The sequence below is a fragment of the Cucumis melo genome, chromosome 8 (genome assembly GCF_025177605.1).
Source record: "Cucumis melo cultivar AY chromosome 8, USDA_Cmelo_AY_1.0, whole genome shotgun sequence".
NCBI lineage: Eukaryota > Viridiplantae > Streptophyta > Magnoliopsida > Cucurbitales > Cucurbitaceae > Cucumis > Cucumis melo.
In genome coordinates this window covers 32,278,529-32,303,674 of record NC_066864.1, presented here as the reverse complement: position 1 = coordinate 32,303,674, position 25,146 = coordinate 32,278,529, and the positions used below count along the sequence as shown (strand labels likewise).

The following is a 25,146-nucleotide window of genomic DNA, read 5'->3' as shown; positions in this document are numbered from 1 at the left end:
TCAGTTAAAGAATTGTATGTATTAGAATTATGATTAATAATTGTGTCACTTTTTTTTAGTGTAACTAGACAAAAGGCACAATAGAGCTTAACACAGAGACAATTAAGAAAGCAAATCAGAATAATTCGCCATACAAATTATGGTTTTCAAGTGAGATTTTGGAACACTAGAGATTAACAAAAAGGAAGCCTTGAATTGAATAACCGTTATGCAAGTCGTGAAAAGTGTCAACAAAAATTTAAACCTCACTAGAAAATCTTGATTTTCTTGTCAAGAGGTTCCATAATCAGAAAATCGATTCTAGCCCAAAGAGTAGTTATTCCAGCTTTGAGGGTCTTGGTTACGCCCTCAAACATGCAATAACTTCAGCAAACTCAATAGAACCAGTCAAAAGAAAGTGGTTCTCCATAGCAAGCATAACATCATTGTTTGGAATTACGAACAAAAGCTCTAATATCCATGCATCCATTAAGGACTGTCGCATCAAAGTATTCAATTTTAAGGAACCATGGGGACAAGTGTCCTCAGGGGTCAAAGAGAGAACCAAAACGTGGCGAAAGGATAGACACCACTCTACTAAAACATGACAAACAATCCATAGATTCCACCATTTGCACAACCCACTAGATAGGATCAAATGAGGTAGAGTTGCAACCTCCAAAAACAAGGAGATTACGCCTACTTCAAATAGTGAAAGCAATAAGTGAGAAAATCCTGATATCCCATTGATTCAAAACTTTACGAGCCCATAAAAAAAGAGATGCAACATCATAGTAGCTCCTATAAAAAAGACAAAGACTAAAAGGTCATGAAGACCAAATATGTATCGATTTATCAATTTAAAATATGCACTTTTTGTAATTGTATTAGTATACATGCATCTTTCATGCAAGGTAAAAATCATATGAGCCTTATAATCTAAACAAAAACTCTTAGATTGTTATATATAAACCATTTATATGCTTTATAAAGATTACCTTTGATTTATTCATGTATCAATACTAGAATTGATGTTCGAATGATTTTCAAAGGAAGTTCTAACCCATAATTTAAATAAGTTTATTTACGAATGTATAAAATTTAATTGAAAAAATTACAAGTCTCACATGGTGTTTTTTCAAAAAAAGAAAGAAAGAAAGAAATGTAATAGAAGATATAAATCAATACTCCAACAAGAATATAGAAATTCATAATTTAAACTGATAGAGCTATTTGTAGAGGACTAATGATTGAAAATTCAATTTCTAAAGTTCTGCTTGATGATATTTTTCTTCTTAGTTTTAGGTTTTATGTTTTATTTTTAGGAAACTTATTGATATTTTTATAAGTAATTTTAGACCAAGACACGTGATATTGACATCTAACAAGAAACACAAACAACAAAGTTAGGAAGACAATATGATTTAGGCTAAAACTGGTTACTTATTTTCAAATTTGTCTTGTAAAAAGGAAGTTGACTAGCCCCCACTAGCGTGCTCAATCTTGGCTAAACTCTGACCTGAGACCTCATAAGATGCCTAATTATTGGAACATGCATCATTCATTTGTTAACCCAAGGGACCATCTTAAGCCTAAAATATTGTCACAAGAAGGTGTTCGACCTCAACCTTGACCTTGGTTGATACTAACCCACACAAAATACCAAATGAGGCATGTCCCTCACATATGCTCTAGTCTAAAGAAAAATCTCAATGCAACTTCAAAACCTAAGAGGAAGGGTCTAGGTCAACTACACATATAAATACGTCATGATAGCTCAAGGGGAAGCAAGTCTTATTTGATCTTTAACTCTCCACTTGCTACACAGTTACACTTTCTAACCTAAGTATCGAAGCCTGTATGACAAGTTATCACATTGGTTTACAAATCTCTATATCTTGCAGATCACATAATCCCTAAATTATAATTTTTTGTTGTTGTCTTATGTAGCCAAAAGTGTATTTTTCCTTACCCATATTTTGGCATCAACGGTTGATGCCATATGTGAGGAAGAAAAAAAATTATGTGTAGAGTTTTTCGTCAAATTTTTCAAGGTTGAGCAGAAGAATGATATGAGTACTAGTCAAGGCAAAGATGAATTTGATCAAGATGGTCACAAGATAAAGTGTCTTCTCGACCTCCACTACATGAAGGTTTTCTTAACACTACAAGAAATCAGATTTTCCCCGACGTCAAAAAAGACGTCGGCGTAAAAGACGTCGGGAATAAGAGGTTCTCCCGACGCATAAAGTAAGACGTCGGGAGAAAAAGCTATTCTAGACGCATAAAGTAAGACGTCAGGAATAAGTGGTTTTTCCGACGCACAATTCATGCATCGGGTACAAGACGTCGGGAAATAAGGGGTATGCCCGACGCCGTAAGTAGTGCGTCGGGAAAAGCCTCACGAGGGAAATAAGGGAGATTTCCAAAGCCTAGGTTTTCCCGACGCCGTAAGTGTGCGTCGGGAAAGGCAAGTAGTGCTTCGGGAAAGGCTAGGTTTTCCCAACGTCGTATGTAGTGCGTTAGGAAAGGTTTAGGTTTTCCCGACGCCGTAAGTAGTGCGTCGAGAGATTCCCTGAATATTTATTTCATTTTTGTTTTACACAGAACTGAAAACGAAAGGAAAAGGGTTCGGAGAAGAGAGAAACATTCGTCGCCGTTCGTAGCTCACCGCCGTCCATTCCATCGTCGTTGCCGTTTGTCATCACAACCGCAACTTCAGCTTCAGCCTTCCTTCGTCCGTAGCTCACCGCCAACCTTCTCTTTGTTGTCTTTCAAGTTCTTCTCTCGACATTCTCACTTTTTCAGGATCCCGTTTGTCACCCTGTAGCTAAGTCAGTCAATGACTTTCAAAACAAATATATCTTAAATGAATATTTTTTTTTATTGAAACAACTTTCATTGAATGAATATGTGTGCGTCTGTGCATCATAGGGTTGGCCTAATATTGGACAAACAAGAAAAATCTCAAGTTTAACGAACCTTTTCAAGTGTCTTTTCTTGAGCTTTCAGTATAGTGTCGGCAAAACGGTTCCTTAACAAACCTACATGGTAAAGCCTGTCGGGGGAGGCTTTCCCGACGCAGTACATGGCGTCGGGAAAGCAGAAGAGGATTTCCCGACGCCGTGGATTGCGTCGGGAAAGATGGCGTCGGGAGAGGCTTTCCCGACGCGTGACCAACACAGCGTCGGGAAAGCCTATCCCGACTCACTTCCCCCGACGTTTGTCCCGACGCCGAGGACTACGTCGGGAGATCCTTTTCCGACGTCTTTTTCACTTCCCCCGACGTTTTTCGGCATCGGAAAAATCTCGATTTCTTGTAGTGTAAGGAGAGGATCGAAGCTTTGGAAAAAGGAGTGGAAGAATTAGACCATGTAACCCAAAACCAAATAATCAAAGCTTTTGGAGGTGCAAATTGAAGCAAAAGATAAGGAATAAGGTGAAACAAATTACAAAGTTGAAACATAACATATTTATTTGATCGAGGTCGACCTTTGAATTTTTAGGGAAGAGGAGACCAAATCTAAAGGGGTTCCCAATTTTGTAAAAGAGATAAAGAATGATCAATTCCCCAACCAAGAGGAAGAGGTTCGAGGCTACCCAAGGAACCTAGTTGATAGAAGAATTAGAGTTCATTTTCTCTCCATTAAAGGATAAAGGGGTAAAGAAATGAGTTGAAGATACTATAGCTTTCCTGGAAATAACCATTGATATCAACTTTTTATCGATATTTTTATGAATATTTATGTAAAATTGAAACCTTAACATTTCGATGGTCAACGACATTGTAAATTTTGTTCTCCTCATTTGTTGAGTTAAAGTGTCATTTTAGTCTTTATACTTGAGTTTATTCAACTTAGTCACTATATTTTTAATTGTCCAAGTTTAGTCCATACACTTTCATTATATCTTAAATATTTTTTTAGTACTTTTATACCTTAAATTTAGTCTCTTAAAGATAATTTTTATCAAATTTAGTTAAATAAAAAACAATAATTTTTTAACAATAAAATGCACTATGTGAATATAATTCAAAATTTTATGGTAAAAATGGTAATATGTAGCAATTTTTTTTTAAAAAAAGAGATAATAAACTAGTTGTAAATAGCCCAACACATTTGCAATTATCTTTCAAGTACATTTTCTTCAATTTTCTCAAAATTTCTAAATTAATTGTGTCACAAAATCCCCCATAAAATGGTCGATTCCTTTTGACCAAGCTCAACTTTTTGTGGAAGTTAATCCAATTAGCATTTCAAAATCTATGTTTGACTCAAAATATAGTAAAAAGGTTAATCAAATTTACCACAATCTTGGAGTAGTTTAGATTTATATCATAGTAGATATAAGTTAATTGATTATGAGGTAATATTATCAACTAAAATGTTACTATTTCTTTATACAATTTATTGAAGATGATAAGTTATATTTGTAGTGATATGTAGATTTCGTAAATATAAATTTGCATATTTTAATTACTTATATATGTATATATATATATTATATTTACACCATATTTTGTCCTTATATTTTTTTTATTGATACCTACTTTTTGTTTTGTTATAATGAATTTAGTCAGAGTGTTACACAACGAAATTGTTTAGTTAATTTTTAATCTAAATCATAAATATGAAACATTAAACGTTAAGGTGAATAATTTATTGAAATGAAAAATGATAAATCACTACATACCATGTATTATTATGTGTGTGAGTGATTTAAAGTATAAATATAAAAGAATATGATGGTACATTTAGGGTTGAATAGAAAAGGGTGCCGTATTTCTAATTTTAGAGGTTAAAACTTAAGATTTTTTAATTGAAAAAATGGAAAATATTATTATTTGGAGAGAGAAAGAAATAAATGAAAAGAAGAGGACATTGAAAGATGAAAGAAGAAATTCAAAAGGAATTCAAACTTGGGAGGGGGGATTCAAAAGGAAGGATGCTCAGATTTAAACGTGGGCTGTTGGATTCCTCGGGATGAAGCAAATAGGGTGATCGGACGGTGGATATTTTGTTGATACAGATATATATATATATTTGTAATTAATAGGCCTCGTGAATCGTGTGATTGATTCAAATTGGGTGTTTGCGTCTTTCATTCTCCATTCAGCACTTGATGGACCCCACTCCTGAATTATGGAAGTTTTAAGTTGCAATGATTGGCCAACCCCAACTCCATACTCCAAACTCACAACTCCAACTCCTCCTTTTTCTTCTACATTTCCTTCTTAAATATATTTGGGAAAATTGTCTCCTGTTTAAAACCCATTCAATTGTTACATAATCATACTCTAATTATTTTGTTCTTAATCACAGGTGGAGAAGAAAAATATGGTCAAAAATATAACTTTTAACAAAATATTTACAGATTCATATGTATAATAAATTTTGTCTTTTTAGTGATTTTTTTCTTATTGAATTCAACTTATAGTATATGTTAATTGAGAATTAACTTAAAATAAAGATCAGAATAATTCTATCAAGTTGAACACATGGTTGCATAACCTTTTCATGAAGGGCCATAAGTTCAAATATCTATCTCACTTGTAGATCTATTGTATGTGTATTGTATATATATTTTTACACTTTAATGTGTATTTTACATGTTAAAATATTTTTGAAATCCTAAATATTTCACCTTTTGGCTATCATTTTTTATTGTTTTCTTTTTAAGTTTAAAGTTCAACAATCATATGGTAGAGAATCCAATCCGGTCAAATGTTTTTGTAGTGATCCTTTTCACTTCTCGTTTTGATTGTTTTTTCACATGACTGTAATTCTCAAATTTTTAATTATAGAAATTAAATGTTCAAAATTACACAAGTGTTTTAAATTTTATTTACTGGATTTAAGAGTTCAATTTTTACCGTTGAAAGTTTGAGAGTGAAATTACAACTATCATTATACTTAGAAGATTATACTTGAAGAATGGTTCTTACAATTTGTCCAAAATTTTATTAATTCACACTCAGAGACTATGGTCAGGATTTCACTTCAAATTTTCAAAAAGGTCAGTATTTATGATGAAATAAAAAAAAAATAGAACAACAAAATATCTCTATAGACAATATTGAAATGAAAACAGTGATAGTCCCAAAATTTGAATAGAGGGATGAGATGATTACAACTGCAAATTAAAAATGAAGAGACAAAATCTGTAAAGTTGAATAAGAAAGGAACTAATCCATTTGGTAACTCCAACATCCTAAAAACTGGTTCTGTTACTTTCAATTTAAAAGTCAAAATAAACTGGAAAAAGAACTAAAAAATGATTGTTGTTGTGCTACCAGCCAAAAACTGCAGGGGCAGTGTACCAAAAAGCTTAAGAAAGAGCTAAATGGCAAAAAGATAAAACAAAGAAAATTAGGCTGAGAGAAGAATTTACAGAAGGTAATGATTTTATTTACTTTCGAACTCAGACAGCAGATCAGGCATCGTCGCCATCGCTCCCTACAAGCTGCGGATCATGACTTGCTAAGTAGCCAGTTCCATCAGGACCCAACACCTTGAACCTGTAAAGATTTTTCCAAACACCAAAAAGAAATCAAGAGCCGTGTTTGGATTGATATAATGGTGAAATCTTCAAATAGTTTACGGAAATATTGATGGATCATAATGTCCACTTGTTGTAATGCCTTGAATTTGTATCCGTATTCATCATACTTCTATTTTTACGATTTTTGACCCCGTGGTTTACAGTGAGCTATTTAAACTCTCTAGCTTGAGGACACTTTAGGCTATGTAATCTGATATTTTCTCTAAAACAACTTGTTCTCTCCAATGTCTGAGGATGTAGCTAACACAGCCAGTAAACCATGTTAATCTTTGTTAGTTCTGTATTGTTTAAATTTTTTTATACCTTTAACCATTGATTTCTTAACGGTACTAAAATTGATATTTGACCAAGTTCACTTTTTACTTATGTTTATATCCAGCTTATGATCAAACTTATAGTGGAGAGACATTAAGAACGCAATCAATGTACTTGGTTCAAAGATTTTTTTATGCAAAAAATCATAGTTCAACAGGTTTAAGCATATAGAGATTAAGAATCAAAGGTGTGAATCTTCTCATATGTTGTTTTAACTAATTAAAGAAAAAAAAAACAAAGCGTAGTGGCCTCACATTTCAAGGATGTATTTTCCTTCCTTATACTTTTGGGATTTGTCATACGCAACCTCCTGTGGAATAGATAGAGAGGTATCAGGAAATGTTTTGACAATCAAGAGTCAAAAAGAATGCAAGAAATAAAATTACATCTTACATATTTCCAGCCAATAATTGAACCACAACCAACACAAAATATGTCAACAACGGTGTGCAATCCTGTGATCATCATCCGCTCTTCTTGTTCTCCAACTGAGACATTGACACTGCCGTGCATTATGGAAATGAAAATGTTAGCTGAAGGTTTACTGATTATGAGTGGTATGACAATATCATGTAAGAAACAATTTAAGGCCACCTATGAAATAGAGGCTGTAGGAATCACAATTTAATTTCTACGTGAGCACCATCCACAAGAGTTCGGAAACAAAATATCATGGCTGAAGCACAGACAGTTAGAAACCAACACCATTTTTCTCGTTCTGCAGATCGAGTTTTTACAGTAGACAATGAAGTACTACTTGTTAATTAGCTTATAGCATGCAGGGTAGCAGTTAGTTAACTTTTGTAATAGAATACTACAAAGAAAGACCAGTACACCATTCCCTACAGGGGAGGAATCAATGAGAACAGGACAAGGCAAGCATGAATCTGTTAGATAATATAATATATGCATAAAATAATTATATGATCAAAAGGCATCAATGTTCTTGCTCTAGTTCTAGCACCCAATTTGTACCCTAAATGCCAAAAAATCCAAAATTTTCATTGAGAAAGAAAAATGAAAAAAATACAAAAAGTACAAGAATAAAGCTCCAAACAAAATATTCCAACTAAAACAAGTAACAGCTCCAATCAAGTAAAATAAGACCTAAATTGAAAGGATAATTACAGAAAACCTAAAACAATGAGGGCTTAAGAGTAAACTCACACGAAGCATTAAACTAAAAATTTTGTAATGAACACCAAAGTATAAACTCACACGTCATTAAATAAGTAAGCCCTTCCATGCCTGCAATAGAAAGTCTGAAACAAAAGCAAAGCAGAATTTTGTTAGTATATCATGTGTTTTTTGATTACTTGATGCAGATTTGAAAGAAAAAAAAAAGGCGGCAAGCCTGTAATGTAAATGTAGAAGTTCTCAAAAACAAATTTTCTTGCAGAGTTATCAAGTCTAAGGAGTTCTTTAATTGTGAGACCCACAGAGTAAAGAGTTAACAAGAATTGATGTTTTTTAGTTGTAAGGCTCATGAACTCCAACAACCAATATTTCAAAAACAAAAATTCCAAAGACCAAACAAAGAGTGGAGTTGTCCTACTCCTTGAGGAAAATCTGTCCTAAAAGATAAGATCGGGAAGTCTTGAGTAGAAATGCATATAAACAAGCTTTTTTCAAAAGAGGGTACAATTTAGTGCTTGACATAGAGGTAGCAATGCTGAAAGCCTGAAATCAGCATACCATCATATACAGTAAAAACAAGTTCTACAAGCGCCTCAGCAGCCATATAGAGATACTATTGTATGTGAAAGTAGAAAAGTACACAAACAACCAAACATATTCAATATCCAGAAGGCTCAAATTCTTATCACCATGTAACTAAAAATACTCAAAATCTACCAGAAACTATATGGGTTGGTGGAGCCTTCAGGAAAAGGGAATATTGTACTTAGGGCAATCCTACAAATACTTAAATGAGCATGCATTAGAATCTCCACCAGCACTAACCATACGTCTGATATTTCTGATAAGTACGATAAAATCAAGGACCATATGCACAAAAACTCCAGTCGTTTAAATCTACCAAGCAAATATGTGATGGAGGTAAGTCTCTCAATGAATGCACAATAAATTTAACAGAGAAATTGAGCAACCCAGGTACAAAGTTCAGCACTACAAGGAAAAGACTAAGACAGGATTAAGCATTAAAACAAAGAACAATTTTATCACAAGTCCTAGTTTGTAAATGTGAACTAAAAGTTTTAAGTGTTGAGGACTCTACATTGAAACAACATGAGCTACGTCCTCCCACCCATCCTTTATCAGATGAAACTTTACAATACTGTAATGTGGTATGAGAGCTCTAGAAAGATGAGGACACCTCATAATCTATACAAGATACATGTCTTACTCCTCTTCTTAGCGTCAATAGTTCTGGGATGTAACTTTATGTTTATCTAATATGGTACTAGAGCTCATAAAGCCCAAATGAGAATTAATCCAAGAAATAAGATTTGACTTGGTGAACCTAGAGGGACACCATCTTGAGAAGACACGTTGAGAATCCCACGTTGGAAAGATGTGTAAAGCTCAATAGATAATGGCTACTCTTTCAATTGTCAATTGGCTTTGAGATCAAAATTTATCTAATTAAGGAGCATTCATTCAAAAGCAAGGAATCAAAATTCTCAAAACGTATATGTGGTCCCAAAGCATTAAGTTCCTTTTTGCTAAATCAAACTTTAAGAGCATTGAAGTTCTTTTCCCAAAGACACCGATTACCTTTACCTTACAGAAAATAAAAACCCGAAACAAATATTTACTCACTGATTAGCCTCCATCAAACACAAGTCAAGAAGACAATCAACAAAACGCAACAACAAAAAAAAAAAAACTTGTTGCTACTCAAATGTGCATGTAGAATAGAGGAATAAGATTAGATACCCTTGAAATTATGTCTTTAGAAAGGGCGAGATGAGTTTTACAGTGTTTGCAACTATAGAAATTCCCTTCCAGAGCAATAAAAAATAGCCTCCCCATCTCTTCTCCTTGCAACAATATCTCTACCAATCCTCGATTTCCTTCCCTACAGAACTAAGCATAAAAATCAGCTTCCGTTCGAAGAAAAATTACGAGAAATCTATCTAGGTGAAGAATAACAACAACAACAATGCAAAGATCGGCGTGATCGAACCTCACAATGCGAATTCAGGGAAGGCTGAAACTGAGGAAATAGAGGAAGCGGAATGAGAATCGAATGATCGTCGCCGTCGGTCGGAGATGAAATTAAACAATAAATCCAAAAGAAAATACATAGAATTCGAATCGATGCTTGGTATTAATAGATTCGAAATCGCGTGCGGAACTGAAATTGAGATTGAAATCTCAGTTTTCTTTTTTAAAAATAAAATAATTTGAAAAACAATTCTCCAACACATTTGCATACTTCATGGGGTGTGGAAGTAATTAAACTTCTAGCCTTAGGCATAGGGTGGTTCATGGAATTTCTCCTATTTTCTAAATATATACCATGCATATTATATTCTATCATATGCTAAAAATTAATTCAAACCTCTTTCTCAAAAACAAAACTTTACAAATAACTTGTGTATATAAAATATCAATTTGGTTCCATACATTTTCGTTCAACTTAAAAAAGCTACTATACAGGTTAAAGTCACGTAGTTAAATTTTAATTGAGAGGGTCTATACCAAGATTTTCAAGTCACATTAGGATAGTTTTCAAGTCAATTGGATTGCATGTCTCGTTCCTTAAATAGATAAAGTTGATCTGATGAGGAGGTCATTTGGGTTTTTGGACTCAAATTATGTCACAGCATGCTTTGTTTATCAAAGCTGATAGATTATTATTAGTGATTGTCTATATCAGTGGTAGATTCTATCAGTGATAAACCATATATGTTGATTAAGTTTTTTTTTTTTTTTAAATGTTATTAATGATGTTGAATTTCAAGTGATTGATGGAAGAAAACAATCTATGGTACAGTTACATTCCAAATCATGTACATGTTATATAAGATGATGAAATTCCATGCTCCCATGCACTTGCTGTTCTTCGTGAGCGTGGGCGCAATAGGAGTACTTACTCTTTTGTTTCCAAGTATTTTTTGTCAAATACTTTGATTTCAGCTTATGCTGGATCAGTTCGTCTAGTTGGGAACCATGCTAATTGGAAGTCTATAGGGGTTGACATTAACATACTGTCTCTAATTTTCAAGCATCGAGCAAGACAATCGTGAAAACAAAGAATATTATCAATTGGCGAGAAGAAAAGTCACCCAAAACGCAGTCATTGTCATCATGTTGGCCACAATATTGTAGAAATTGAAAATTTCCACCATTTTTACAATGATATGACTCTTTTTTTCTTAATAATCTTTGAGCTTGAGCATAGAGAACTTTTATTTTTTGTTAGTAGTCAATACTTTCTATTTGTTTGACTCAAATCTCTTAATAATAATTTACATTTTTTCTCGATATATTTTCAAGTCTATAAAAATGACTTTATTTTAAAGTAGTAATATAGAGTAATTCAATATGAAGTCTATCTCTGATAGTTTCTATTAATGATAGACTTTATTGTAAAGTCGATCGACAATAGTTTTTATTAGTGATAGAAACCAATATATATTAATACCCAATAAAATGCACCTATTAATACTAATTTGCAATGGTTCAATCTATCATTTATGTAAAATACTAATATCTCAATGTAAACACAGGGACAAATAACTTGTAATGATTTGATTGGTAATCCGAGGTTTTTCTCTATTAATATATAAAATCAACTACATGTGAAGGAGTAATGTCAATGTTGAGTCTATCACTGATATGGTCTATAATTGATAAACTTCAACATCCATTAAAGAGCCACAACTATTTAAGAACATAAATGGACATAATTCACAGTGTTCAATCTAATGTACTACAATGTCAATGTGAACTCTATCACAAATATCCACAAAACTAATACACTATAATATCCATCTACTCATTAAGAGATTTGCAAATCAAAACTAGGGGCAAAATCTTTTGTTCTAGGAAATGTCTTTAAACAAATCTAGACAACTATGTGATAAGTTTTCAATAATATGGTCTATAGTTGGTAGAATAAAGTAGTGATTCTACCTTAGAAATAATTAATTGTTTTTCAGCAAAAGAATTGTTACCAACTATGTGATATTTTTTCTTTTTTTCATTTTTCTTTTGCTTGATGAACCTTCATGTTTTTTTTTTTTTGGAAAGGTATTTTAATAAATGCAAGGGAGGGGATTTGAACCCGAGACATTTCGTCCACAGGTACATACAGGTGTCAGTTGAGCTAAGCTCATGTTGGCAAAAAAACCTTCATGTTTTGAGGCTTTTTTTTTTTTTCCTTTTTCTTTTGGTTCGCTTTCCATAATGTCTTTTTTCTTATCCATATGTTAAAATTACAATAAACACATTAAACCAACGAACTAAATACTAACAATCTATTAGTGATACAAACATATCACTGATAAACCCTAACCCTAAGTAATAACACACAAGCCTAAAATAGAGCACGAAGAAGAACATATTACTAATAAAAACATATCATAGAAAAGGAAGAAATAAATTTCAATGGGGTTACAACCAAATGAGAAACAAAAATAACACATCAACCCAATGAACTAAACTCTAATAGTCTATCAGTGATTTAAACATATCACTGATAGACCCTAGTAATAGCACACAAACAAACCTAAAACAAAGCATGATGAAGAACACCATTTTCAACAAAAAAAAAAAAAAAAAAAAGAAATCGATTTCAATGGCAAATGAGAAACAAAAATTATCCATCAACCCAAAAAACTAAAAGCTAAAGTCTATCAATGATAAAAATAACTAACATTTATTATCGCGAAAGCAAAGGAGACCTGATGGTACGATCTTCACCACATGGACAAGATCAACCTTTGAAAAAAGAACCTCAAATGCAGTAAACAATGAAATTGAGAAATCGAAAACGAGGTAGATGAATCCAGTGAAACACTAACACATTGAAGTGGGGAAGACAAAGATTTGAACAAATTATTTTGAGTTTGTAAGGGCATTTTTGTCTTTTAATCAGTGTTGTAGTCAAATTTTACCTTTCTATATTTTAATTTTTTTTTGCTATATTCTTAATTATTCCGGGCTAAAAACCTATATTTGCAAGCAAACATTATAATAAAGTAAACTAGAATGTTTACAACATATAACAAAATTTTGGATTATATCAATAATGAACACCGGTAGACTTTTATTATTGAGTATCAATATGACTAGAATTCAAAATTTTACTATATGTTGTAAATATTTTGTCAAATTTACTAATTTTAACCATTATTTATTTATTTAAGTACGCATGTATTTAGAGTTTCTATCTTAGAATTGGAAAGAAAAAGATAAGTTAAAAATGAAAAAAAATGTAAAAATATAATATTGTCAAAAATAGTAAATTTGACAAAATATTTATACATATAGCAGAATTTTAAATTCTATCAATAATAGACATTAATTGATATTCATATGTTTCTATCAGTCGTATTGATAGATGATGATAGAATGTTATCAGTTTCTCTAAAACCTATATAGTAAGTTAATATTATTTTATTTTTATAAATATTTTACGAATTTATTTAAATATCAAAGATTTTCCCTCACGAGAGAAACCTCAACCACAAGCTTGAGAAACAAAAACGAGTGAAACGGCGACGTTTAGACCCCACCACTCCAGTACGACGGGATAAGGCGGAGATAAGGGCAGAACTCGCAGAAGCCATCAGATGGATTCGTCCCACAATCCAACGGACAAAAAGCCACAACAATCAGATTATGTGGCAATCGCCGATCAGAGTTCCTCTTTCTCAACCACATAATAACCCAACCAAAATCCCCAATTTCCCATCTCACATTCTTCAATCCCTCCCTCAAACTTCTCGTAATGGCCACCGCCGCCGCAACCTCCTCCTTCATCGGAACACGCCTCGCCGAAATAGTGCCGAGTTCTGGCAGAGTCCAAGCCCGGTTCGGATTTGGAAAGAAAAAGAGTCCGCCGAAGAAATCGCCGTCGTCTAAGGGAATTTCCGACCGGCCGCTGTGGTTTCCAGGAGCCAAGGCGCCGGAATGGCTGGACGGAAGCTTGGTAGGGGACTATGGATTTGATCCGTTTGGGTTGGGGAAACCGGCTGAGTATTTGCAGTATGATTTGGACTCGTTGGATCAAAATTTGGCGAAGAATGTGGCTGGAGATATAATTGGGACGAGATTTGAGAGCGCGGAAGTGAAATCGACGCCGTTTCAGCCATACACGGAGGTATTTGGATTGCAGAGATTCCGTGAATGTGAGCTTATTCATGGACGGTGGGCAATGCTGGCTACACTCGGTGCTCTCTCTGTTGAATGGCTCACCGGGGTTACTTGGCAAGACGCCGGAAAAGTGAGTATATTTTCGTTTCAGTTAAGAAATGTTAAATTACAATTGGTCACCGACTTCCTTTTATTTATTTATTAATTTATATACTGAAGGTCTTTCATTATATTTAGTTGTGGGTGTTCATTTGATTTAAAGAAATAATTTGATATTCTTTTTGTTGATTATGAACTAATTTGTTACAAATTTCTTAATACAACGATGACATCGTTACCTATTAAAAGTTCAAGTTCAAATGTAAAGATGTATTAAATAGGTTCCAAAGTTGATAAGATCTATATCATAATAAACAAAACTTTAAGGATTAATGATTTGATCATGTACTGAATTATTAATTCAGGTAGAATTAGTGGAAGGTTCATCCTACCTAGGCCAACCACTTCCCTTCTCCCTCACTACACTAATCTGGATCGAAGTTCTAGTGATCGGTTACATTGAGTTCCAAAGAAACGCGGAGCTGGACCCAGAGAAAAGGTTGTACCCAGGAGGCAAGTTTTTCGACCCTTTGGGTTTGGCTGAGGACCCAGAAAAGAAAGCAGTGTTACAATTGGCTGAGATCAAGCATGCACGCCTAGCCATGGTTGCGTTCCTTGGGTTTGCGGTTCAAGCTGCTGTCACCGGCAAAGGTCCACTCAACAACTGGGCTACCCATCTCAGTGACCCTCTCCACACTACTATTATTGACAACTTCTCTTCTTAAGCGCCCCTTAATTCTCCACTACTCCTCTTCATTATTGTCTCTTTCTAGTTTGTATAAAACTTGACTGAGTTATGTGATCCTGAGCTGTAAGTAGTACTTTGCTTCGCGATTCGTATGTTAAATTATATTATATATCGTGTTACGACACAAATCAAAAACTGTTATTATTTATTTCATTTCCAAACTTTGTCTATTGGTTTTGAATCATTATTGAGGTGATTTTTTATTGCCTAAAATTTTGTGGTTTCAATTGGTGAAGATGAATCGGAAAGTAAAGTTATCGTACAATTAAAGGGTGATGGAATCTCCAAGTTTTAATGCCGACAAAGGATGAATATTTTGATGATAAATAGCTTCAATTTCTGTGTTGTATTTGAAATATTCGTAAAGTAAATAATGACGAGACATTTTTAAATATAACAAAATAAATTTAAATATTTATAAAAATATAGTAACATTTTGTTATATTTTTATAAATATTTTTAATGATTTAGTTATTTATAATAATTTTCTTAATTTTGCTTTTATTTTATTCATCGGTTAGTAATTAAAGTACGATAATATTTAAACTCATCGGACAAATATATTGTCTAAAAGTGTAGATTTGAACTTTTGTTAGTACTAAAATAGATAATATTTAAACTTATCGGACAAATATATTGTCTAAAAGTGTAGATTTGAACTTTTGTTAGTACTAAAATAGATCAGATTTTTTAAACATGTGTAGTTAATTAAATATGATTAATTTTTAAAACCATTTTTGTCTTCATCAATGAAGTTTTTTTTTTAAAAAACAAGTGTTAAAGAGCAAGATTGTGAGCAGCTTTGGTCTCCACCCTGAGAAATCTTACAAACATTACAAATATAAACTGACTCGACGAGGCTAAGAACCTTCCACGCAAAAACATGTACACACAAATCATTGTCCAAACATTTCATTAATTTAACCACCACCATAAATAATGAAGTTGACATTTATTTTATTTTCAATGGCATGAAAGTGGCCTCAAGTCACATTCAAATTGAAAATGACTATGAGGTGTTTATGAAATGTGTTATTATAATATGTGTTTATTGTAGTCTGTAGGTTATTATTATAGTATGTGTTTGAGGTGCGATTAATATAGTCTGGGTTATTATAATTTGCGTTTGAGATGCAAATTATTATAGTTTGAGTTATTATAATATGTGTTTGAGGTGCATATTGTTATAGTATACGTTGTTATTATTTGTATTTGGGGTGCAGATTATTATAATTGGAAGAATATCAAAAGTTTTTTTTCATTATTCTTGCAATACACATTTATTTTCCATAATTATTTTATTCAATCTCGTTAATTATGTAGTTCATTTAATAAATTTAACTATAATCTCCATAATATAATTTCTCATTTGTTTAGGGAATCGTGTTTGAAATTATGTTACAAATACATCCCTACAAATCGTCTGACAAATTTCAAAAGAGATTAATCCCACGAAATTTAATTCCTCCGCAATATGTTTTTAGTGAAATATAAATATATAAAGTTTCATGACATTTGTAATTAAAACTTAAATCAATATAAACCAAGATTCTTGTAGTAGTATACAATGTTTTTTTCTTTTTTAGGACATTATTGCATCGATTATTGTCTCCATCCATCTAACTTTATTTATATTATATTCTTATTTTTCTCTCTTTCTTTTTTATAGGGCCATTTTCAAATATATCAAAATGAAAATAAATATTTACAAAATATAATCAAATTTCGGATCAATATGAATATGAAAGTTTGCAACAATTATACAATTTTTTTTTATTCTCTTGGTTCTATTAACTCATATTTCTATTTTTATACCTATATTTTGAAATTTTCTTCAACTTTCTACCAAAAGAGAAGTTCAATAGGATTAGAGACTTGCAAATCTCTTGAGTAAGCATTCCGAATGTGTAAGCCAACTTCTTTCTGCTTCAGTATCATATCAACTTCTCTTCCTAGATCACATATCTTCTTATTCAACAAAAATTGTCTCAGTTTCACCTTTAGATACAAAGCAATGAGTGTGATGATTGTAGCATGTGTGGGCCTTAAGTCCATCCATCGAGCAAATGGGTCAACCCATATAGAACAATGAAGGCAATAAATTCAAAAACTTAGATGGCAATGCCTTTAACATTGCATCCAAAACCCAAGTTTCTTCAATCCATTAACGCCCAAAATACGAGATTCAAGCTCCAACAATTTGCCAATAACAAAATCGATGAGAAAAAACCATCAGAGAAACATGCAGCGGAAGACTAGGATCATGCTTTACCCTATATGCATCTAAACGATTTAGAAATTAACATGTTGTAACTAAACGACAGACCTAAACAAAGAATATAGAAGGTAAACGATGAGCTTACCTTTGTAGTTCTAAACTTCTTCGTTCTAAAACTTCTTCTCTGCCTGAAGATCACAAGCAAAGGACAACTACTATGTTGACCTACTAATCTCAAGACTAAGAATCGAGTTGTGGGACTCGTTTTTATGAAGGATATCTTAGAGAGATGGAAGGAGGAAGGTGTATCGTTTAGAGGTTTTTCATGAGATTTTCATCATCCTTTTCTCATTTTGTAAATGGAAGTTTATATATAAAATTACATGCAATTTTCTTTTATGTAATCTCAACACCTAATTAATCCATTAACCCTTAATGGAATTAGTGGCTTATTAATTCATTACAAACTGCCACATTTCCCACTAACATTTAATAATAAATATATTAGTCAAAGGACGATTTGGCCATTTTAAGTCAAAGTCAAACTTTGACTTTTCTTAGTCAAAAGTCAACTTTTTGACTCTTTGCTATTTTATCCGTCTTGACTAATTTCGACCTCCCGAGTATGAATCCGCATTCATTTTTCTAAAATTCAAATCATATTTGAATATAAATCTGGTCAAAGTTTTGTCTTTCAAAGTGAAAAACCAACATGTTGACTTTTACAACTTTGACCATTTCAAAACTAAGCTTCTAAATATGAATCCATATTCATATTTTTATTATTTATATTGTTTATTTAAATCATATTTAAACATAAAGCTTGAAGTTTATATTTACCGACTTATATCATATACTCTAGTCGATTTCTCTCACTTTTACCTAATTCGAACAATTCTAGTTATTCCAACATATTGTTTTTAGTTGAATCCATATGAGCTAGTAGGGGAACCTAATGAACCTATAGATCATGGACTCCAACGATTCGAGATTAACTGACTTAACTATTTTAGACCAAGCTTAATCAACATTTGTTAACTAAAGAGTCATTCCACTAACGACTCTTAGTTGCACTCCCCTCGCTATAGATATATTTCTGTCCACCTGATATAACCATGATGAGTAAGTTGATCATTCACAGGTTGTTCGTAATCTTGGCTGGGTCAAAATACCGTTTTACCCCCAAGATTACTTCTTGCTCCTTAAGAAGACTCACTGATCCACTATTGAACAATTAGTTTAAGGTCTAACCTATAAACCTGAATCCTTCTCAGACCAATGAGAAGGTGGGGCCCCTTGTTCAAGACTTGGATTCAGTTCTTAAGAAAACAACCTATCTACTATCCCAGAAGTGAAGGGATGAAAACCCTTTACAGCGGAAGAATTACAGAAACTCAATTTTAATTGGAACCTTAAAATTACCAATACATTGGCAAAAATTACAGAAACAATTTTGATGGTTAAACATGATTTGAAGAAAGATACAGAGAAGAAAACTTACGCTCGTTGACGACTTTGAACTACCAATCACCAATTTGGGCACCACCACTTGGAAACCTTCCTATTCTCTGATTGAGATGGTTTGTGGAAACCAAAATTAGAAGAAGGGAATTTTTCTCTACGGAGATAATTTTTTTTAGAGAGAATGGAGAGTCTCCTTCTTCGCTGAACTCACCCCTTTGATTGTTATGCAAAGTATTCTCACTTGTTCAGACAGAAGAAGTGGGAAGTTGGAGATAATAAATGGGAACGTGGGAAAACTACCCACGTTCCCTATTAACTTAATAATAATTATTAAATTAATATATATTAAACTAATTAATTAATTTAATTAAATTATTAATTAATTTAATAATTAATTAAATCATATTTAATTAATATTTTCATTTAAATTATATTTAAATGAATATCTCTCGCATAACTTATAGTTTTAATTTAATTAAATCAAATTTAATTAAATCAAATTAAACTAAACTATTAATTAATTCTCCAATTAATTAATTTCTAAATTAAATATCTTATATTTAATTTAATCCATAATTTGAATCATATTCAAATATAAATTTCTCTCATAACCTATAGTTTTAATATGTATCATATACAAATTAAATTTTGACTTATAGTTTTAATATGAATTTAATTCAAATTAAAATAATATTTAAACTTATTCAAATATTTTATTCTCTCGTAATTTAATTTTGAATCATATCCAAAATTAAATTTATATAATAAAGTCTAATTAAAATATAAACTTTATATTATATTTTTGCCAATATACATTATATTGTATATTTGAAAATTATAATATATTTCAAAATTGTATATTAAAATATAATATAAAGTTTATATTTTAATGTATCAATATATATTATATTAATTCCCAAAGTAAATTTGAAAATTTCAAATTACAACCAATATAAATAAATCTCATTACTCTTTATGAGTTAGGAAGGGGACCTAATGGACCTACAAATCAGAACCTACTACGATATAAGATTAATTAACTAAACTCATTAACTACATTAATTAATATTCGTTAACTGTATGTACACTCCACTAAAGACTCACAGCTGAACTCTTCTCACTGTAGATATATTTCTGTGTCCACGGATATAGATCAATACCAGTAAGTTAGTCATTCACAAGTGTTCGTAACACCAGCTGGGTCAAATTACCGTTTTACCCCTGGGTTACCTCTAGTCCTTAAATACCAGTGCTCCTCTAATGAACGGTTTATGGTTCAACCACTAAACAGAAACCCCTTTCGTGCCATAGAGAGGGTAGGACCCTTTGTTCAAGTCCCAGAGACACCATTTAAGGGAACACTTATTTACTTACCCTAAAGGTAGGAAGGAGTGAATTCCATCTTGTGTGATTATGTTCCCAGCTCCCCACCCGGTCTTGTCTCCAAAATGATAAGAATATTGAGTCGGCAATTTGGTCACTCTCACTCGTATAAATCAAAGGACAATTCCTCGCAAACAGGAGTTCATAATACACTCATGATTAAGTCACCTAGGTCATCCTAATGAAATAGAAATCCAACTAGTTAACGGAGTTGCATCTAGTGATTACTATTTCGTGGTCCAATCTTATGCAAACTCATTGCATAGGATACCCTCACTCGCATGTCGTATACATGAACACATTGGATCAATGTATTTGTATCAAATACAAAGTGAGCCTTATCCATAGTGTGAACAGGATAAGGTACCAAACCTTAACCCTATACTATAGACTCTTTAAGCTGATCTTGAACATTGATCCCCGTAGATCTTGAACATTGATCCCCGTATGTCTTTACATACTGTTCAAGACTCATCAAACAACTTAGGATGTTAGTTTATTGGATTTAGGTTATTAAGACAAAACTAATAATATAATCAATAACACGTATTGAAATTATAATAATAAAACACTTTATTAATGACAGTCAATTGATTATATTTACTATCTACGAGTTTTAGGACATAAAACCCAACAAGAAGTGGGTAGGAGTGAATTCCGTCTTGCACCCTATGTTCCTAGCTATCCACTCGGTCTTATCCCTGAAATGGGAGGCTTATTGGACCAGCGATGATGAGCTGCCCTCACCTATGCAGATCTAAGGATACTACCGAATGAACATAAGTTCATAGTTAGCTCAGGATTAAGATCAAGTTACCTAGGTTATTATAATTAAAATAGTCAGTTTATAGTTTACGGCGTTATAACTAAAAGTGACTATTTTGTGGTTCCAGTCTTGTGCAAACCATTTACATAGGACGCCCCCACTCCCATGTCTCTACATGAACGATTGAGGATTACATCGTTTGTACTAAATACGGAGCAGGTCACGTCCATAGTGTTTTTCCAGAATAAGGCGCCCAACCTTATTCATACACTATAGACTGTTTGGGCTATTAACTCGAACTTAATCCATGTTTATGTCTCTACATAAAGTTCAAGTGTATTGACAAACTTAGTAAAATAGCCTCGGGACCTTAATTTATTTGTTTTAAGATTATAACATTCAATAATAAATTTTATTGAATCAAATAACAAAGTACGAGTTTTAGGACATAAATTCCAACAAGAATCTTACTTGGCATCAATGATAAAATAATACATGCATCTCTAATTCCCAATTCATGGAAACAAAATAGAAAGCACAGAGTAGCCACATCAACCAAGTGGAAACATTTTACAATCCACATTCCAAAAAAAGAAAAATAACAATCCGCTTCAAACTAAAAACAAAAAATTGATCTCCACCCCAATTTAAACTTTTCATCAAAGTTCCACCAACGAAAATAAGGGAAAAGAGAAAAATCAACAGCATTATCAAGAAATTGAAAACCACACCGACCAATGCGCTATCATTAGAGAAGTAAAAAGAAAAGTTAGAATTGATGGAAAAAATATTAGAGGCATGCTGCAGCGGAAGGTATAGAATCAAGCTTTACTCTATATGCATCTAAACGATTTAGAAGTTAACAAGCTCATGCTATGCGATGGTCTTAAGCGAGAAGCCAAAAAGGTAAACCAAGAACTTACCTTTTATAGTTCTGGACCAAGAACGGAGTTGTGGGACTCGGTTTGGTGAAGTAAAATTTAGAGAGAGATGGAGAGCGATGTATCGTTTAGGTGTTTTTTTTTCTGAAAAACCTCATTGTTTTCTCATTCTGTAATGAGAAGTTTTATATGAAATTTACATGCAAAATGCATGTAAATTATTTCATATATTATCAACACCTAATTAATTTCATTAACTCTTTAGTGAAATTAGTGGCCTTTAATTCACAATCGGCTGCCACATCGCCCACTAACATTTAGTAATTAAGTAATTAATCAAAGGGGCATTTTGGTCATTTGACCAATTAAGTCAAAGTCAAACTTTGACTTTACTTAGTCAAAAGTCAACTTTTTGACTTTTTACTAATTTTTCCGTCTTGACTAATTCTAACCACGAGTATGAATTCAAATTCATTTTTCTAAAATTCAAATCATATTTGAAGATAAACCCGGTCAAAGTTCAAAGTTAAAATCAACATGTTGACTTTACAACTTTGACCATTTCAAAACTTTTCAAGCTTTTAAATATGAATCTATATTCATATTTATTGAAATCTTATTTAAATCATGTTTAAACAAAAAGCTTAAAGTTTATTTCTACCGACCTATATCTTATATATTTGTTGGTTTCTCTCTTTTTTCTTAATTCGAACAAGTCGAGTTACTTCAACATACTTGTTCTTAGTTGAATCCATATGAGCTAGTAGGGGAACCTAATGAACCTATAGATCATGGGCTCCAACGATTCTAGATTAACTAGCTAAACTCTTTTAGACCAAGCTTAATCAACATTCGTTAACTAAAGAGTCATTCCACTAAAAACTCTTAGTTGCACTCCCCTCACTATAGATATATTTCTGTCCACCTGATATAACCATGATGGGTAAGTCGATCTTCATAGGTTGTTCGTAATCTTGGCTGGGTCAAAATACCGTTTTACCCCCGATATTACATCTTGCTCCTTAAGACCCACTGATCCATTATTGAACAATTAGTTTAAGGTCCAATCTTTAAACTAGAATCCTTCTCGGACCAATGAGAAGGTGGGTCGTCTTGTTCAAGACTTGGATTCAGTCCTTAAGGGAACAACCCGTCTACTATCCCAGAAGTGGGTAGGAGTGAATTCCATCTTGCATCCTATGTCCCTAGCTATCCACTTGGTCTTACCCCTGAAATGGGAGATTTATTGGGCCAGCGATGATGAGCTGCTCTCACCTATGCAGATCTAAGGATACTACCGAATGAACAGAAGTTCATAGTTAGCTCAGGATTAAGATCAAGTTACCTAGGTCATCATAATTGAAATAGTCAGTTTATAGTTTACGGTATTATAACTAAAAGTGATTACTTCGTGGTTCTAGTCTTATTTAAACCATTTACGTAGAACGCCCCCACTCCCATGTATCTACATGAACAATTCAGGATTACATCGTTTGTACTAACTACGGAGCGGGCCGCATCCATAGGGTTTATTCTGAATAAGGCGCCCAACCTTATTCATACACTATAGACTATTTGGGCTATTAACTTGAACTTAATCCATGTTTATGTCTCACATAAAGTTCAAGTTTATTTGACAAACTCAGTAAAATAGTCTTAGGACCTTAATTTATTGGTTTTAAGATTATAGCATTCAATAATAAATTTTATTGAATCAAATAACAAAGTAAAAGTTTTATGACACAAATTCCAACAAGAAAACAAAATAGAGAAAGAATATAGCAAACATGAGAAAGAAAACCAACCAGTCGCCAATACATCAGATTCCATTCACATCCATAGAGAAGATGAACGACAAAAAAAAAAAAGACGAGAAGACGAACAACGAAAAAAAGAAGAAAGTTGGAGAAGAAGAGAAGACGCACGACGAAAAAAAAGAGAGGAGAAAGCGGGAGAAGAAGAGAAAACAACACAAATAAAAAAGAGAAGAGAAAGTTTGAGAAGAAGAGACACTAGAAGAAATATGACCTATAATGTCGGTTGAAAAAAATGAACACGGATCTTTAATGTCGGTTTTTAAAATACGGATCTTTAATGTCGGTTTTAAACCGACATCAAAGATGAAGCTTTAATGTCGGTTTAAAACCAACATTAAAGACTCCATCTTTTACAAACCGACATTAAAGGTACATTCTAAACCTATATCCAAACACCCCACAAACTATCCCATCAAACCTAACTCCCAATAACCCCTACCTATAAATGCCTTCTTTAGGGTTTTTTTCAAGCTCATACACTCTCAAACTCCTCATTATCATTTTCATTGTAGCTTCTTCAATGACACTAATCATGGCTGAATGAGGAGGAGATCGCGGCGGCTTTGGCAGAGGCTTCGGTGACAGAGGTCGTAGTAGCGATCGTGGCTGTGGACGCCGTCGTGTTGGCTGTCGTGGCGAAGAGGGGAAGCGGGTTCCAGTCACCAAGCTATTCATAGCCGTGGAGGAGTGGGTTCTAGTCATGCTGGCCGCCGTGACGAAGAGGAGACTGTGGCCGCGACTGTTATTCCGGTGACCTAATATTCTGGTGAGCAAACAAACAAGAACAATGGATGTACATTATCTTACTAAAATATTTTTGGAATTTCAGATGCAAGCTATCTGCCAATATTGTTTGCAGGCAGAATACCACTGTAGACAAGGTCTGCATCCGTGTTAACATTACAGGGTTCTAATTTGCTTTACTTAATCTGTTTTTTCATCCTGAATATTGATTTTTGGTTTCCCAATTCTGGGCAATGCAGCCTGAAGAAGCAACAGCTATAGAGATGAATGAGCCGGTTTCTTTGACGTTTGCTTTAAGGTATATGAATTCCTTCACTAAGGCAACGCCCCTTTCAAACACGGTCACCATCAGCTTGTCCTCTGACCTACCTGTTGTTGTCGAATACAAAATAGCAGAGATGGGATATGTAAGGTTTTACTTGGCTCCCAAAATAGAAGAAGATGAGGATGAGACAAAGCCTCAAGCCTAAATATATTTAGTCATTTGTTCTATAAAATCCGTTTAGAATATTTCCTAACTTTATTTTTTCTTTTTTTTTTTTCTTTTTTTTTTTTCTTTTTATTCTGTAGTATAGCAGTTGTGAGTTGTAGTTTAGGAGTTTTTATAGTCCAATATGTACTCTGTTTCCAAGCTTAAAATTTTCATTCTTTCCCCCTCTTATCTTATCATCATTTGATTTATTTCGGCCTGATGGCGTTTACATGTTCTAATCATTGAAAGCTCGTGTCCCACAATAAATAGTTACATGTTCTAATCATTGAAAGCTCGTGTCCCACAATAAATAGTTGTGATTTATATTATTTTATTTTGTGTTCTTGCTAAACTAAATGATTCATACTCTTTATAATGAAGATCTCATTTGATAGTACCTCATCCTCTGATT

General features: G+C 33.0%; 3 protein-coding genes across 5 annotated transcripts; 2 read left to right on the top strand and 1 right to left on the bottom strand.

Annotated features, from left to right (window-relative positions):
• Positions 1 to 6,125: 6,125 nt before the first annotated feature.
• On the bottom strand, positions 6,126 to 10,316 carry LOC103491186 (protein yippee-like). 2 transcript variants are annotated; one of them, XM_051089321.1, is made up of 6 exons: positions 10,004 to 10,316; positions 9,754 to 9,903; positions 8,074 to 8,117; positions 7,249 to 7,357; positions 7,110 to 7,165; positions 6,126 to 6,496 (listed from the first exon to the last, which is right to left on the bottom strand). In XM_051089321.1, the coding sequence occupies exons 2-6, from the start codon at positions 9,847 to 9,849 to the stop codon at positions 6,412 to 6,414; spliced, it is 390 nt and encodes a 129-aa protein (XP_050945278.1). In that variant the 5' UTR covers positions 9,850 to 9,903; positions 10,004 to 10,316; the 3' UTR covers positions 6,126 to 6,411. The 2 variants fall into 2 exon arrangements, with proteins under 2 accessions (XP_050945278.1, XP_016900459.2); XM_017044970.2 differs by having other exon boundaries at positions 9,754 to 9,895; positions 10,004 to 10,304.
• Positions 10,317 to 13,451: 3,135 nt separating this feature from the next.
• On the top strand, positions 13,452 to 15,150 carry LOC103491174 (chlorophyll a-b binding protein CP29.1, chloroplastic-like). 2 transcript variants are annotated; one of them, XM_008451019.3, is made up of 2 exons: positions 13,452 to 14,272; positions 14,607 to 15,150. In XM_008451019.3, the coding sequence occupies exons 1-2, from the start codon at positions 13,778 to 13,780 to the stop codon at positions 14,964 to 14,966; spliced, it is 855 nt and encodes a 284-aa protein (XP_008449241.1). In that variant the 5' UTR covers positions 13,452 to 13,777; the 3' UTR covers positions 14,967 to 15,150. The 2 variants fall into 2 exon arrangements, with proteins under 2 accessions (XP_008449241.1, XP_050945277.1); XM_051089320.1 differs by having other exon boundaries at positions 13,614 to 14,276; positions 14,611 to 15,150.
• Positions 15,151 to 24,054: 8,904 nt separating this feature from the next.
• Positions 24,055 to 24,911, top strand: LOC127150745 (proliferating cell nuclear antigen-like). Its single transcript, XM_051089319.1, has 3 exons — positions 24,055 to 24,268; positions 24,348 to 24,399; positions 24,502 to 24,911. The coding sequence occupies exons 1-3, from the start codon at positions 24,219 to 24,221 to the stop codon at positions 24,730 to 24,732; spliced, it is 333 nt and encodes a 110-aa protein (XP_050945276.1). The 5' UTR covers positions 24,055 to 24,218; the 3' UTR covers positions 24,733 to 24,911.
• Positions 24,912 to 25,146: the final 235 nt, after the last annotated feature.